The sequence below is a fragment of the Montipora foliosa genome, chromosome 10, assembly GCF_036669935.1.
Source record: "Montipora foliosa isolate CH-2021 chromosome 10, ASM3666993v2, whole genome shotgun sequence".
NCBI lineage: Eukaryota > Metazoa > Cnidaria > Anthozoa > Scleractinia > Acroporidae > Montipora > Montipora foliosa.
In genome coordinates, this window is record NC_090878.1 from 25,172,613 (window position 1) to 25,189,620 (window position 17,008).

Below are 17,008 nucleotides of genomic sequence, written 5' to 3' on the forward strand. Positions count from 1 at the left end.
TATTTGTATTGGTCCAGACACATGCACATGCTGACTTGTTGTAAAAGACATTCATCACAGTTTTTGATTCAGAGTGAAGGTATAATATTTCCCAAAATATTTCAAACACAAATGTTTCCTTAATAAGTTCGTTATTCCCGAATTTACCACCTTGCAATAATCCCTACAGCAAAATAAAAAAGCATAAAATTCAACTTTATAGCTTGCTATAGTTTTGTTTCGGATTTGTTTTTTATGATTTTTCCTCCGAAACCAGGATTCCTAGCCAGGTAACTAGAAATTCTCAGTTTCATTTACAGCTTGTTCACAACACAACTTCAAACTTGAGTGTGCTTATCGCATCCTTGAAACCTTCGAGACCTCCTCAAAATTGTTGAAAAGCCTATTGAGGCTAATAATAATCTTTGAGTTAAATTTGACCAATTCACGCGGCGAGCGCGAGAAAAAGAGAACCACTCCGCAGGGCTGAATACGCGATGTGAAGTGTTATAAAATTCCACATTCTCGCGCGTAATGGGGCAGGTACAAAACACAGGTCACAGGTCACAGGTCATTGTTTTACTAATACAGAATGTATCCTAAACATTCATAAAAGCTAACCTTAGGCCTAATTAGGCCTAAACAAACGTTTTTAGGCTTAAGGTTAGCTCTTATGAATGTATTGGTAAAACAATGACCTGTGCCCTGTGCCCTGTGACCTGTGTTTTGTACCTGCCACGCGTAACGCTTTCTCTAGAGACCTCTAGAAATGTTGTTTACTGAAGAAAAACAAAGTTATCTTTGGTTAACTCAGAGAACTTGCAGAAATAACTCCAGCCTGCATAACACGCGCTTTATCAGGGGCACCCAACGACGGTTTCCCCCCGAATTATTTTGAAAAGACTTTTTAGGTTATCCAGAGTACTTTTAGATCTCTAGAAATGTGTTCTAAGTGGCGCTAAGAAATTTATATCTATTCGGGCATCCTAGGGTAACTTGAGTCTTTTCGAAGTTACGAGGGCTTCAGTGTTATTTTCCCGAACATTTTAGCAGCAATTCAAAGTTTTCCGAAAGTGAGAGTTTTTCGGTTCCTTTCTGCATTGCATTTTCGATTCCGAAAATTTTAGGCTTCCTTTCTCTACGAAAAACAACCTAACCTGGGGAGTGAAATGGGAAAAATGAACTTCAGAAAATCGGAGGGAATTTATTACATAAGCTTCGAAAATTGTGTACATGAATGGAACGGTCATCTAGAAATTTTTAGCCTTCCTCAAGCTATAGAAAATCCTAAGCAATGTTTCCTTCTCCGAACAGATATTTCACAGGGTGCCCCTGCTTTATGAGCTAGGCTAGGCGAAAGCGGCATTTGCAGGAGGCGCGAAACGCGACGAGGGGAGGAAAAAATAAAGCTTTATCTTTCTTTATCCCTCGTCTCGCGCTTTGCACTCGTTTCGTGCTTTGAGCAAATGCCGCGTTCGCCTCGCTTGGCTCATAAAGCACCTGTTATGCAGGCTAGAATACCTCTTCACATTTATAGGATAAGGTGTCATTGATTTGTTAGAGCGGGGAGAGACATTTATAACGTGCAAATAGTCACGAGCTGAAAGGTAACTGACTGATTTGTAACAAGGACTCAGCCTGACAAATAAGAAATGATCTCACTCTCCGAAAAGGAACGCTCTTTTGAACATAAACAAACTTCAAAAATAAGCAAAGAAAGCAAAACAATGAACAAAATAGATTGTTTGTTGACTTAGTTATTCCGGCGAGAACAAATGGTGAATGATTCACTTCTGGAAGCAGCCTCTGAGGAGAAGTGAGAACACCGTTTAGGCAGAACTCTGCACTTTGTGTACTTTACCAGCCTGTTCACAGACTCTCTTCATTTTTAGATGCACGTATAAAAAAAGCGCGTTCCGCCCTCTCTCACGGGCAATCGCTTATCTTGTGCGCACATCAAATTCCCGAAACAGAAAAAACGTCTGTGAGCAGGGTAGCATTTCGTAATACTAGACGGGAATAATTCAATTAAAATGAAATCGTAGAGGCACGTGCAATAGTAAGTTGCGAAACACTTCGTGACAATATATGAATTTTATTCCAGGAGCATTTGACCTGGAAATCTTATATTAATATTGTTCCCAGAGTCGAATATTTCTACACTGATGATCTATAAACAGACGTAGGGTTGTACATTTTTTCATTGGGACAGCTGTAATTGTTTTTTAATCTGTTTACAATGTGTACGAAGTATAGTACGTACAGTCGTATGCGACAAGCTAGCGTGACCAGTCTCTGCGCGTTTGTTAAATTATGCGTCATATGATCTTGTTATCCCGTCTAGTATCTGATTTGTTCGCTCAATAAGAGGTCAGTAATACTCACCTTGTTAACAGTGTGGTTTGAGCAGTGGTTAATTTTCATCATTGTATGTTATTTTCGGACCAAAACATAATCGGGTTTCATTGGCCGTTTTTATACTAGAGACGCATAATTCGTCTGGGACGAACTTGGGCAAACATTTTTTCTGCGTCTGTTAAATTCGTCTAGTATAAAGACGGCCACAAGACGCATTATGCGTCTGGACGAAGAATTTATTTTAGTGCGTCTTCGAAGACGCACTAAACTAGAAAGTTCGTCCAGACGCATTATGCGTCTAGTGCCCGTCTTTATACTTGACGAAATTAACAGATGCAGAAAAAATGTTCGCCCAAGTTCGTCCAAGACGAATTATGCGTCTCATATAGTTCGTCCCGTCTTTACACTAGACGGATAACATGAGAGACGCATAATTCGTCTGGACGGATTATGCGTCTCTAGTATAAAAACGGCCAATATTACAGAAGCGTCTGATGATGCGTAATAAGCGCTGCGTTGGAAGTGTTTAGATAGCTCAAGCGCTGAAGTTGCTGGACACATTTTGGTCAAAATCAGTTATGGATGAGTTGCCACAAACAGATTGAGAGATGGATTTAACTTCTCTCACAACAAGCAATGGTAAGTTGTTCGTTCAATAAAACTTTGCGTTAAAAATGTGAATTCATTCAGCGGGCCGTCTAATTTGCATACGTTTTATTTACTCAGATACTCAAATTGCTTACTTTAGTGTGAGAACTGTATTGGATTCCCAGAGCTAAAACTTTCCAGTAACCTAGTTCAATAGCCAAGGTTTTATTCTATATGGGTTTTACAAGGAAGCGGCATATACCAGAGGGCTTTTACAACAGTTAAAGTTTGCCTTCATTTATTAACATTTCCAGAGGTACAAATTTGACCTTTTTAAACTTGTCGATTGTAATTGTTAAAAACTTCTTTCTTTAAATTTTCTTTCATAAAATTAAAGAGTAAGTATGTAATAATTCTCGGCTGAAGTTTTGATGTTAGGGATTGTTTCTTCTGCGTTCAACGTTTTCTCGAAGTTGCGGTCGGATTCCGTTGTTTTGAGTACAAAAAACGAGCAAGAAATCGATTTTTCAAACTTTTTGTAATTTCTCCCGTACAATGAATTGCTTGAACCTAAAACTATTCTTTCTTGAATTAGGGTACTAAAAGGGATGTTTTGGCAAAAGAAAAAAAAATTCGAATTTTCACGAGTGTCTTGCGATTTTCGATTTTCTGGGAAAATGGCTCTTAAATGGAGGTCTGTTATATGTACCTCCGTTGAAAAACAAAGTGAAGGAAATCAAAGTGATTCTAGAAGTACCCACAATGGCGAAAATATCTGAGGGAATGCAAAGGGCTTATTTTGTTAACAGAATCGTTTATCGTCATTTCTGTTTGATGTGTAGTATAATGATCATTCCTTCGCAACTCAACTTTCATCTCTCTGAAGCATAATTCACACGGGTTTAAGTGCGGCGAATAAGGAGGCTGAAAAATTAACTGAGCACCTCGACTCTCCAGCATATTTCTAAGCAATCGTTCTGTTTTTCTACCATGGTGAAACCCACAATTGTCCATAATCACTGCATCTCCAGGTAAAATTATCCTCACCCTGTTGTCACGTTGCATGTCCAAAACGCCATGGAAAAAGTTTAACAATTCTTGTCCATTTGATGGACCAGGGATGGTATTAAAGTAATCAACACCGAATATACTGTGCATCAGATTTACCGTGTAGTTGGCGTTTGATGCGTATCTTTGAACTTCAATCGCTGGTTGTCCTCGATAACCGCTACCAAACATGCGATTACCGGAGTGACAATAACAGATACTTCGTCGAAAAAGTGCAAAGTCTCTCTTTTAAGCCGTGAAGTTATATTTAAATAATCGTCTACCTTTGCTAAGTTTTCTGGTGTCATATATTCACTCGGGATACTGGTAAGTTTCTTGAAAGTCAATCCCAACTTTTTGTATTTGCCTGATGGATGGAACATTCGCTGGCGTACAAATACCTTCACGCAGCAGTCTCACGGATTTCGGAAGCATAAAGACTTGGCTTTCGTAGCTTCCAAATTTCGATTACTTCAAGATCAACAATCTCTTCCCTGACAAACACAGGCAATGGTTTACCAGGCTGGTAAAATCCACCAAGGAAATTTCTAGACATCCTGGGTTTTAATGAATGAAACCATGAGTGAACGGTTATTTGTTGTATTCATCGTGACATCCATCACATGTCAAGAACTCCAATCCTTATTCTTAATTTCTTAGACTTCGACGTCTATGTAGTGATGACTCCGATTTTCCCAGCAAATCAGAGGAGAATTTGTGCCAGTTCTTCGAAAAACGTGGCTATCCTGTCTCTGTGGTCAAAGCGGGCCATCATCGCGCCCAACAATTTGATCGACAGTCATCACTACAAATGTCACAAAAAGATAAGAATGACAGAATTCCATTCACCCTCACTTTCCATCCTCATAATCACGCAGTCAACAGCATCATTCTTAGTAATTTTAAATTACTCCAAAATGATCCCGAGACTGGTAGCAACTTTTTAGTTAGAAGCGCGCTCAAAACTAACGAGCAACCCGGCTTTTTCAAATGCGCGCACTCACGATGCAAAACTTGTCTTTTCATTGTTAACACTAACAAGATATCGGGACCTAAGCGATCTGTTAAGATCACCGATCCTTTCACATGTACCTCCGCAAATGTCATTTATTGCATAACCTGTATGTTATGCAATAAATTATACATTGGTGAGACAGGTAGACGACTAGGTGACCGATTCCGCGAACACCTTCGCGATGTTGAGAAGAATGACAAGGATGCATCTAAGCCAGTTGCTCGCCATTTTAATCTGCCTAACCACTCCAAAAAACACATGGCCATCTGCGGGCTTTCCCTACATCCAGGTACGACGGAAAGCCGCAAGAATCTGGAACAAAAATTCATCTTTCAAATCGGCACCCTTAATCCTCACAGTATTAACGAACGCTTTTCATTTAACTAATATATTCCTATTTTTCACGTTGCCATGTTACCACCAATAGCATAGCTCCTACTCTACTATAAAAACTACACGTAACCCATAATCCCTCGATTCGCTCTGACGAAGGGCTAACGCTCGAAACGTCAGCTTTTAGAATCTCTGTACGGTGGCCAATTTACATTATCAACTCCGTTGATAAAACCAAATTTTTGTTAACAAAAGGGGAGACTGTTAAAGAGAATTTGTTTTGACCCTTTAAACTAGATAAGTGAATTCTTCAAGTTATCCGGCTGTGTCTGAAAGGGACAGTAAAAAGGAGTTCAGTTTCATGCCTCTCCACAATTTTCATATTGATGTAAAACATTTATCTCAAAAATGAAAACACTAATGGAATTAGAAGCCTAAACAGAGGATAACAGAGGTTAAACACCGAGCTTAAGAACTGCTAAATGTGCCATCCACCTAAGTCATTTTGAGAATTTCCTTGGCTACGCAAGTGCTGTTTAACCTACATCCTAAAAAAGACCGAGACTGGATTTTCATTCGAGCTTATTGCAAAAGTATGTTCATCTCTCTCCTGGCCTTCTTTTAGACATATTGAAACTTTTTTGCTGATTTATGAAGGCTTTAGTTTATAAAATCATTTAAGCTAGTCATCATTGTCATAACGAGCCAGACGCTCTTAACAACCAAAACAGTACCTCGGTATCCTGCGGAGATAGCAGGCAATATAGCCGATATCTCAGAGGGGTGCCCAGTTGCTTGTAGCATTCCAATGTAATTGAATCCCTCAGGATTATATAATTTATCTCTTTCACTGACACAACGTAAAAGGTGTTTTAATCCTCTAGCTTGAAATATCTTTTTGTCAGGTTTTAATTAAAATTCTACTTTCAAACATGACGTTGATGCAAACAAGGACAATGCAATTTACTGTGGGATAGCGACGATCCTTTAACAGAAGTTGGAATTATTTGGTCGAATATTTAAGGCAAACATTTCGGCTAAAACAGGAGGACATAACAGATGCGATCACACTGAGATCCCATAAAAGCGATTTTTGTGTTCCAGGACAAAATGGCTGGCTCCGGTATTGAAGCTTGGATTTGCTTATGAAAGGTGTCTACCATATTGCTAGAAATTAAGTCAATCATCACTTTGCTTGGCACTGAAGTGCAAACAAGGGAAAATGTTATACAAGTACATTATTCCTGGCAATGTTTCCCTTTTTGCCCGCTTCAAGAAACATCGCAAGTATGGAAAAGTTTCGTCGGAGCCAATAATCTTAAAAAACGATTTACAAGTGATTGAAGTGAAATATATAAATGTCCATTGCGAGAGTGTTTTGCTCCTACAGTAGTTCACAAGGCGAGCAACAAAATAATATTCCAGCACTCAATGCTGAATGATCATGAAAGTGCAATCATCATGTTATGATATAACCTTAAACTTGAAGGGACTTGTTAAGTTCCATACCTTATAAACGTATTAACATCGGCAAGTTCTGAAAACTATTAGTACAGTCACATAAATTATTAACATGACAGGGGAGTCTTGCCGTAACTTTAGGTGAAAGGCATTGAGAGGGTCAGTTTATCCAAATTTCTATGGTATACAATGCTTACCCTAATTATTATGGCACTGAGAAGATACTGTGATGTTGCTCAAAAAGATGGCAACTAATTTAACTAAGAAATAATCCTTTCAGAGACAGTCGATAATACCTTTACCCATCAAAAGAACGGAAACATGCAACAATTCCAAGGATGATTTTTCATTATAGAGTTAACAACTACAAATAAATAATATTCCAAGCTTAAGAACATGATTAATAATCAATACTGAATTTCTCGAACAAAATATATTTTAGGGATAGCCAGCCAAGATAAAACCTCTTTCCAGGTTCAAGACCTCAACTGCTTTACAGTAACACATTAAATGATCAAGGAATTCCTCTTCAGTCTTACATAAGAAACGATAGCGATTCTGCGATTTTAAATTTCTATAAAACATACAAATCAGCAATCTGTATTCAAAACCTCTTAAATTTGTGTCCTAAGTTACTGAAGGAATGTGAATAGATTTTCAACTTCCAGTCGACAGAGAGAACTGGGTCTTCATTTTTTTAATTTGGTCTGGGAGGACGGAGGAGATTCTTTGCGGAAACGTAACTCTTTACAGATTTGCCTTGAGAAAACGGATGCTGCATTGCGGATTCTGTTGCTTGAGCTTCAAAAACCTCCTTGTAGAGATTAGCAACAATGGTGGAAACCGAGCTCCCCATGGCTGCACCCTCTCTCTATTCGCAGATCAATACATTATACGACAAATACGTAGATCTTAATACGAAATCTAAGAGGTCCATAATGTGGGCAGGTGTCAGTGTCGTGCGATCAGCAAGGCATTGGTGGCTCTTGCGACTAAATAGTTAAGAGGACATTTCTTCAAGACATGAAGGCATTTCTCTCTTGTTTCATTGCCCAAGTCGTCGGGAGACTGTATTAACGACTTTTCTTCTTCTTTAACACTGCGCTGCATTTCAACAACTTCCCCTAGCCATTCAAGGTGTCGTAGACCGGTTCTGGAGAAAATTCCCAGTTGACCAATGGCAATACCTGTTGCTTCATCTTCAATATCACGAGGAGATAGAAAAAACTCTTGTTGAGGCTGTTGATAAATTCCAAAAGGAAGAAGAAGAAAAGACACGTTTCTACATGGAGAATGACTTGGAAAAAATTCTGGAGCAATCTCAGTCACTCGCGACAAAACGAAACACAAAATGGGCTGTAAAATTATTTCAAGGTAACAATCTTTTTGCTTCGCATTTAAGTAACACAAAAAGCAGAAATTTAAAGAAACTGATTTATTAGACAATTTCAGCACTATGCAGTCTTAAAATAATTGTTTACACAGATTAGTGTCAAGCAAGAAGCATCACAACACCTCTCCTTAAAATGAATACAGCAAAATTAGACTTAAACCTAGCAAGGTTTTACGTCGAAGCGAGAACGAAAAAAGGTGAAGAATACAGTCGCTCGGCACTTCTTGGTTTTCGGAATTCAATTGAAAGATACCTAAACAACAATGGCCGTACAGTGAAAATTTCAAGGAACCAAGTGTTTCAAAAGAGTAACAAAATTCTGGACGCGAACCTACAAATCAACCGCCGCGCTGGCAAGGAAAACGTTCAACATAAACCAGTTATTGTACCTTCAGAGTTTGCAAAGATAACAGCCAGCCCTTTCCTCAGTGTCACAAATCCAGCCGGATTGCCAAGGAGAACGTGGTTTTACGTTTCTCTGTACTGGTGCAGGCGTGGAAGGGAGGGACAGCGAGATCTTCGCCGCGACAGTTTAAAGTTCACCAAAGATGCAAACGGCTGCGAGTATGCAATTATGACCCACGAAGAAGCTACAAAAAACCATCCTGGTGGTGAAACCAGCAAGCCCTCACCTGAACGACAAACAAGGCTTTACAGCACTGGAGCAGATGATGATCCGTTTACCAGTCTAAAATTGTACGTGTCCAAGTTGAATCCCTCCTGCCCAGCGTTCTTTCAAAAACCCAAAGCCAGATTCACCACAGAAGACATTGTGTGGTATGAAAACAGCGCACTTGGCGTGAACAAGCTGGGAGACATGATGAAGAACATATCCAAAGGAGCAAATCTCTCTCAAGTATACACCAATCATTCCGTCCGGGCTTCAGCAATAACTGTGCTATGTTCGTCACCGGGCATATCACACTACAGCGCCAGGCCATCGGCACCTCAGCTGGAAAGTGTATCCGACACAATCTCCAATGTTCTTCAGTACAACCAAACTCAAAGCACACAAATTTCTACCGTTTCCAGCACTCCATCAGCTACACCATTAATTGAAAGCTCGAATTGCGTGGCTTCCAGTGTGTCAATGTCGTCCGCATCAGCAAGCTTCCCGAGCGGTGTTTTCAACAACTGCAATATTCAAGGCGGTGTGCAAGTGTTCATCGGGCTTAAGAGCCGCTCTGATGAGCAAAACTGACTAGATTTTAGCAGTATTTTGTAACACATTTGAAGATTTCCGAAACGAATTTGAGCTTTCGCTGTGATGTTTTGTTCTACGAAAGGTGAACTTCTCGATTAAGTTATTATCCAAGTTATTTATTTCTTCCTTTGGCGTGAATAGGGCAAAACTGATATTACACTGATGTAAAACTAAATGCTAATAGTAAAACTCCCTCAGTACTTTTTTCATTTCGGTGCAAACGAAAAACAAATGTCAAGATAATTCTTCACTCAGTAACTTCCAGTGCTCGAATTGCCATGTGACATACTTAGGGATTATTGAAGCAAATAGAAGTTGTTGATAATGCAATCGAACAGTGTAAACAAATGAGGATTAATTGAGCAAAGAGAATGAAAAAATTTGTTGAATCACTAAAAATATTTACAAAGAGTTTGTAATTTCTTACAGCATGGATAAAACGTATGTTGAGTTTATGTTTAGAGCAGTGCGTGAATCAAGTCATTTGCGAGTGTGTTATGTTTATTCTGAGTATTTGGATGTGTGCTGTTGAACACACGAAATCTACAACACTTGATGGTAAACTCATTTATTGAAAAACCTGGATTTACTCACTGCAGTGACTTAAAAACCGACCTTATCAAAAGGTCACACTACAAGTAACATTTAATCATTGGTCGCTTATCATGAATAATCTTTTGACTGGTCTGTAAAAATATGCCAAGTTGGGTTTAGGTTTTACTTTTATTGCTACCAACTAGAATGCAATGCATTATCTAAACTTGTTACAAATGTGTAAGCGTCTAAATTTAATTAACGTCAAGAAGAATAATTATATCGCTTTTTTGTAAATATATCGCCTGGTCTTCAGGTCATGCAAATGGTGTTTTATATATATAAATTTATAAAATACAGTGTTTTAATAATTTTTACAGGCGGAGCTTCTTGGGACTACAAGGCGCAAAAAGGAAACCACCGCTTAAGGAAGACGCTGTACCTAGCATTTTTGGCCATGCTCCACCGAAAAAAGTCCGTAAAACAAGTATTGATCGAGCAAGCCGTCAAACCAAACGGGAGGTGAGTTTTTGGTACGAATGTCACGCACCGGTGTCACGCTTGATCGAGGAAACTTGATTGAGGAAACCTAAGGTAAAGCACCAGCAGTATTTAGTTCAGGACATTCGAGGTGGCTACAAATCACACAAAATAATTGAGGTTTAAGCACAATGTCTGGATTTGATTTCTAATGTCGCAGGTGCTCTAGATATTAAAATCTGTTTTTAGAATGAAAAACGTATGCCTTTTAGCATCCTGGCTATTATTCATATTAATTTTTTTCTGAGTGTACAGCGGCAAGTTTTTTTTTTTACTTGTGTATAGAAAAAATTTAAAAAATTAAGTTTCTGCATTATGTTTTTAATTTTTATGTAGATAGTAAAAGCCCTACTCGTAAACACAACTCCAGAAGTAGGATCAGAAGTCACTTTGGCAAGTGAAGGTGAAACGCCTGAGAACCCTTTGACCCTTGGCTGCACAACCTCGCCTACGGTTTCAGCGGAAAATATTGAAGCAGAAGAACAACCTACTGCACCTACGGTTTCAGCGGAAAATATTGAAGCAGACGAACAAATCTATGAAACCACATTGATGCCCTCTATTTCTTCAAACAGATTGGTGGAAAGTGGAGAAATAAAAGAACGAAACTGTGAGGTAAGCAACGTTATCAGCCGTGAAACTCAGTGGCTTGCAGCTGACACAGGAGACGCATTGCTTCTCAAGGACCACACTTATTCCTGTGTGCCTCCCTGGGATCCACAGGCCGAGACTGCACAAGCACTCACATCCACTCCAAAGAAGTCATCGGCCAACACGGAACCTCCGCTGTTCGATCCTGACGAAGACATCATCACTAACCTCACCTTTTCTTCAGTGGAAGACGATGAGAATGACAGCTCTTTCCAGTTGAACTTTGAAGAACTGGATGACACTATTGAAAGCAACTTGGAAATGCATGATCAAGATGGAATGGATAAGTTTGAAAAAATGTGTTCAGTCCCCAAATACATCGTATTTGAGGATGAACTCCTGAAATTATTTAATCGTTGCGTTATCTGCGGAGAAGAGGTGTTAGAAAAAGATCTGGTTAAAAAGGGCTCTATGTTGAAAATAACAACATTCTGTAAGAACTCTCATTCAAAAGAGTGGGTTTCTCAGCCGACCGTTAAAAGAGCTGCTGCAGGGAACCTGTTACTTTCTGGCGCAATTTTATTTACGGGCAATACGTTTTCTCGCGTGTCAGAAATGGCTTCTACAGTTAATCTTGCGTTTCCTGGTGAGTCTGACTACCTCAACTATCAAAACAAGCACCTGTTTCGAGTTATAAATGAATGTTGGCAGCAAGAAAAGGCTTCAGTGCTTGCAGATCTCCTAGACAGGGAATCTGTAACTCTCATTGGTGACGGGCGCTGTGATTCGCCAGGGTATAGTGCCAAATATGGCACGTATACCATGATGGACACAGAAACTAAAAATATTGTAGATTTTGATGTCGTTCATGTGAAACAAACCACAAGTTCCCAAGCAATGGAAAAACTAGGTTTTCAGCGTTGCCTCGACCGTGCCCTCGACAGCGGGATTCCCGTGGATGTCGTGGGCACTGATAGACATACAGGAATAAAGGCACTGATGAGAACTGTCTACAAAGATCGCGGAGTTGAGCATCAGGTCGACGTTTGGCACCTTTGTAAAAACATAAAGTCCAAGCTGGCGAAAAAAGCCAAGAAAAAAGGATGCGAGGAACTGGCCCCCTGGATTAAATCAGTAACTAATCATCTTTGGTGGTCGTCTATGACATGCGAAGGGAATGCTGAGCTCCTTAAAGAAAAATGGACCAGCATACTGCACCATGTTGCTGACAAGCACAGTTGGGACTCATCCACCCTCTACAACCGTTGCCCACACGATCCCATTTCTGCGACTGCGCGCCGGAAAACTAAGTGGCTAGAAGCAGGTTCACCTGCACACAAAGCTCTGAAGGAGGTTGTTATGGGAAAGAGGCTTCTCAACGACCTGGAACTTCTCTCCAAGTTCATCCATACTGGAGCCCTTGAGGTTTATCACTCGCTCTACAACAAATACATGCCTAAAAGGCAACATTTTAGTCACAAAGGAATGTCTGCACGATCGCAGTTGGCTGCTTTAGACCATAACTCGGGAACTGGGCGGGAGCAAATGGTAACATCACGTGGTGATAAGCAGTATCGTTACGTTTATCCCAAGGGCATGAAAGACTGGGTGGTTAAGCCTGTGTTCGAGAAGAAGTCTAAGCAGCACGTGAGGGACATGATGCACCGGGTTTTGGAATCGAGAGCCACAGGGGAGGACATCGAAGAGGTTGAGGTTCCTGACCTGCCAAGGAACATCGCGCCAGTACCCCACCCACCCAAAGAGGAGCTGCTCGCCCGCCACGCTTCTAGATTTGGAAAGAAAATTTAGCTGTTCTTGTTCAAAGTTTCAAAACCATTGAATCTTAACATAACAGTTCACATTTCGTGCTTAAATAATCTGTTTCATTGAGGGCTTTTTTTGTTGAAGTTAATCTCAGAATAGAAAACAAGCTATTCTCCCTTGACCGTTTTGCATACATTGTTATCCCGGCCATGAATAGTTCCCCTCCGCATCCTTATATCCAGTATAGATGCCACTTTCCTCCGGGTACTCTCTTCGGATGGCCCAAACAACGCGTCTGTTTCCTTTTCCCAGTCTGTTGTACGTCCACCACGTAAACTGACGGTATCCAGCTAATCTAATACTCCTGTAAATAATCAAGAATATTATGATGTAATAGCGTGCATTCTTAAAATATCAAAACTAGTTTAGTTCATAAGGTTTCGGAATTATCTCCCACTGGAGTGTAAGGTAAGGGAAACACAAAAAGGTTATGGTTGTTGTGTTGATGTTGACTTCACTACCTACAAAAGCATATATTTAAACTGATACTGTTATTTGAAAAAAAATGTTTCCCCGGTGAAGGGGTATTAAAAATTTTAACACTCTTGCCACGAGTATATTGGGCGCTGCAAATTACAGCATTGTAACAAGATAAAACTCGAACAAAGAAAGAAATCCTGGAGAATGTTGACAAAAACATGGTAACAAACTTTTGTCTGTACAGACAAGAACCAAGATTTCCTTATTATTTGGCAAGGAGGACAATTATCTAAAACATACTTCACAAGCCTTACGCAAGCTTTAAGCGTGATAATTATTAATATTGCATGTCTTCATTGTTATAAATATCTGTAAACCATTTACAAACTTACGCATTTGGCGGGGGATCTTCTAGACGATCGCTCCAAACTTGATGGAGCCCAACAAGAGCTGTTTTTAAAACATCTGGTTGCAGGCAAACCGGTCGAAATGATTCATGCTCGATTATGCACTTGTATCGCGTTCCTGCAAAACAAAAACCGCAAACAGCTCACCATTTCAGTTTTTGTAATATTTGCAAACTGTTTTTTAAAGAGGTAAATATTATAGATTCCTTATCAAAAATCTGTAATTACAACAGGTGAATTAAAACATTGTTATTAAAGAAATTTAAATTTGTACCTTCGAGGTCCAAGCGATCGCCGAGAACGTCCATCTCCTGGCAACAAAGACTTTCAGTTTCCGTTGGCATGCCCTGACAATTGGTGCAAATGCACCAGTTATGTCTGCCAAGACGCAATTGAATTGCCCCGTCGGCGGTCGACTCTACCGCTTCCGGTGGCTCTTGAGTCACGTTTGAGTCACTTTCGTCTTCTTCGGAGGTGTCGCGCTGTGGCTCAAACATAAACGGGCGTATAACCCCATCTGCCTCGATTTCTAGATCGAGCGATGAGTCGCTATCGCTTTCAACAGGTGTTTCAATGTCACTGTTTGTGTCTTGGGCGGCCATGTTTTACTGCCTTGACTATTCTGACGTCACAGCCTCTCTTACATGAAAGAGATTCAAGATGGCGGCGAGTAATAGCAAAATGACGATTTTTCCTTCCCGATTACTTACGACAAAGATGACAACAGAGCAAATTTTTGCTGTTTTCAGGCATTTTATTGTATGAACTTTCATTTTAGGTAAACTTTTTCTAGACCCTTGTTTCCCTTTAAATGCAACAATACATCATTACAAAGCCATTCACACTTCTTTATAGTGCACAAAGTCACCCAATCACATGTTTCTTCAAACACATGGCATGTGTCAATGCTGTTAAAAAGAAATACGACGTTATGTTCAATATCATTTAGAGAATCAAAACTAGAAAAACTACTCACTATGTTTAAAAATGTTTTCTAATTGTGTTATTTTATTTTAAGGTAAAAGGAAAAGTCGCTTCTTGCAAATAATGATTCTAGGGTGCTCGGGGGCCTTTAGAGAGCTCAGAGCGCTGAGAAAAATTTGTAAGAGCTGCTATTGCAAATGAAACAAGATGTTTAGTCTGTGCCATAAATATCTCAAATTACAAACTGTTAAATGGCTTGTGGTGTTTTGCAGCAATCAGTGCAGTTGCATTTAAAGGAGATTATTACATGTTTTGCCGGACTACACGAGTTTTATACTTTTCCATAATTGAAAGCGTGACTGCTTTGAGCTTTATTTAAATTTTCACTTTTATGATACCACAAGGTAATCATTTACATGAAAAGGTTATCCACCAGTTTTCCTGTTTTTTCTATTTGTTAGAGGAAATTACCAACAGCTCTTGAAAGTGTTTGTAAACGATGAGACAGTTCTATGATCACTTTTGTAGGAAGTTGATTGTTGGCAAAAGCAATCATTCCAATAATTCGTGTAGCTTTGTACAAGAAATCTCTTGGAAAATATCGTATCTTCCACATCACAAATTTACGATGATTGAAATTCTGAAAGCTGCTTTGTTACGATGACTACGTTCACAAAAAGGCGAGAATTCTGTATCATCCGCTTTATTCTACAGTCTGGTTCCTCAACAATAGAAAATTGAAAGATTACATGAATGCAAGACATCACTCAGAGGAAGGTAAAGTTACTACTCAGTTGTAGTAATTTCTCAGTCAACAACCTGGGGATGTCTATATATCAATGAAGTTGTTTATTTTTGCAAATGCAGGAAAACTGAGGTATAAACTATTTGAACCTATCGCCAAGTGCCCCGAGGAAAGCCAATAATTGAAGATTTTCACTCAATGTGCATTATTTTGGTAATTTTCCATAATGTCAGCTAGCAACACAAACAATTTAAAAAGACAAAAGGCAAAGGTGCATGATACTTATATACTCTCAACAGATGTTTCACAGGCATTTGAAACTGGTATTATAATCATGTTAAATGCTTGTGGTAAACAAGACAAACTTGACAATGCCAAAGAGAATATCAATAGTGCTTCTTTAAATAGTTCAGTTCGTCAAGGTGTCAGCTCGTATCTTTGATAAATAGGACACCTTTGAATATTTATACATGACTGTTATGCTTTTTGGTCATATCACCCTTGAGATAAGTGGGAAACAGAAGAAGTCTTGTTGTTGTGTCTGAATACTGATACCCTAAGTGAGGTGTCCTTGGTAAACTTTATTGTGGAAGTTTATTTTCACACCATAATGTTTAAAGCTGAATATCTTGTGGGGTGATGGACAAAATGACATCAAATCAAATTAGTACATATCAAATCATATCGGTTTTATCGTTAACTGACGAAGATGAAAGTTTCTGCCAAGTTTCTGGCCGGTGTAGAGCCACCTTAATTTTCAACAATTTATTGGGAACTTACTCAGAGCCACATTACCTTTTCACAAAAAGGGTTGAGACTTGCGCAAATCAATGAAAACTGGCGTGGATCGACGCCTGAGGAAAGGGCTTGTGTCTGCACCATTCCTCCCAGTGTAATAATCAGGAGCCAGTGCTTTTTACGAGTATGGTCCATGATGTAAGTCCAGTACTTTAATGATGAAATATGCAGACTTCATTACTTGTATTGTGCCTTTGGCACCTGAGGGTCATTCAGATAATGTCCCAGAAAATTTGACGATGCTTAATTTAAGTGAGACTAAGAAGTTTATCAAAAGAAGGACAACCGTCCAGAGTAACCTTACAAATTAAATAATTGATCCAAATTGATGGCCTTCAGGGTAAGAGCAATTAGATTTTCATATATTCAATATATTGCACCGATTTAGCAGATTCTTCAGGAAAGGGATAAGAAGTTATGGAATAGTACTGTGGGCACTCCTTCGCACCCTCTTCAAGTTCAAGTTCAAGTTTATTGTAGAATTTCATTATATAACACATTTTTAAATCTGCACTGCTCGCAGTTAGCAATAGCTAGTCGAGGCGAGCAGTGGTTACAATAGATGTATATACAAGACAGAACAAGTAGAGAAAGCTACGGTAATCAATGTGTGGTTCCAGAAAATATCCATACGCCCACCACGGAAGACATTTTGATTTGCACCCCCCCTCCCGCCAGGATTTTCCGTTCCAGGGGGGGTCTTTGATGACCCCCCCTGCCCACAGGAATTTCCAGAATTTTTTTACTTTTAAAAAAGAAAGTGAATTAGTTACATAATTGCAGTAGAAGTTTATTACAACAGAGTAAATATTACGGTTAACTTTAAGAAAAATATAACGCTTTGTTA

General features: G+C 39.3%; 3 protein-coding genes and 1 pseudogene across 5 annotated transcripts in view; 2 read left to right on the forward strand and 2 right to left on the reverse strand.

Moving 5' to 3' along the window:
• LOC137974248 (uncharacterized) overlaps positions 1 to 17,008 on the reverse strand; it is an 89,224-nt gene that overhangs the window by 14,728 nt on the left and 57,488 nt on the right. For 2 of the 3 annotated variants that reach the window (XM_068821116.1, XM_068821117.1), the window contains one exon: positions 16,159 to 16,311. The exons of the other annotated variant lie outside the window; for it this stretch is intronic. In XM_068821116.1, the coding sequence (XP_068677217.1) occupies positions 16,159 to 16,311 (153 nt within the window). The remainder of the gene's footprint in view (positions 1 to 16,158; positions 16,312 to 17,008) is intronic. 3 annotated transcript variants of the gene reach the window in all.
• LOC137974122 (uncharacterized) lies at positions 2,946 to 9,375 on the forward strand (annotated as a pseudogene).
• Positions 11,401 to 12,852, forward strand: LOC137974123 (uncharacterized). The gene has a single exon (XM_068821031.1). It carries the CDS (start codon positions 11,401 to 11,403, stop codon positions 12,850 to 12,852), a length of 1,452 nt encoding a protein of 483 aa, XP_068677132.1.
• LOC137973043 (P2X purinoceptor 7-like) lies at positions 13,006 to 14,296 on the reverse strand. The gene is made up of 3 exons (XM_068819760.1): positions 13,969 to 14,296; positions 13,680 to 13,812; positions 13,006 to 13,171 (listed from the first exon to the last, which is right to left on the reverse strand). The coding sequence occupies exons 1-3, from the start codon at positions 14,294 to 14,296 to the stop codon at positions 13,006 to 13,008; spliced, it is 627 nt and encodes a 208-aa protein (XP_068675861.1).

Coding starts and splice junctions, on each gene's coding strand:
- LOC137974123 (XM_068821031.1), top strand. CDS start 11,401: ATGTGTTCAGTCCCCAAATACATCGTATTTGAGGATGAACTCCTGAAA.
- LOC137973043 (XM_068819760.1), bottom strand. CDS start 14,296: ATGGCCGCCCAAGACACAAACAGTGACATTGAAACACCTGTTGAAAGC. Junction 13,813..13,968: donor CGATCGCTTGGACCTCGAAG/GTACAAATTTAA, acceptor TTTGTTTTGCAG/GAACGCGATACAAGTGCATA. Junction 13,172..13,679: donor GAAGATCCCCCGCCAAATGC/GTAAGTTTGTAA, acceptor GATTATTTACAG/GAGTATTAGATTAGCTGGAT.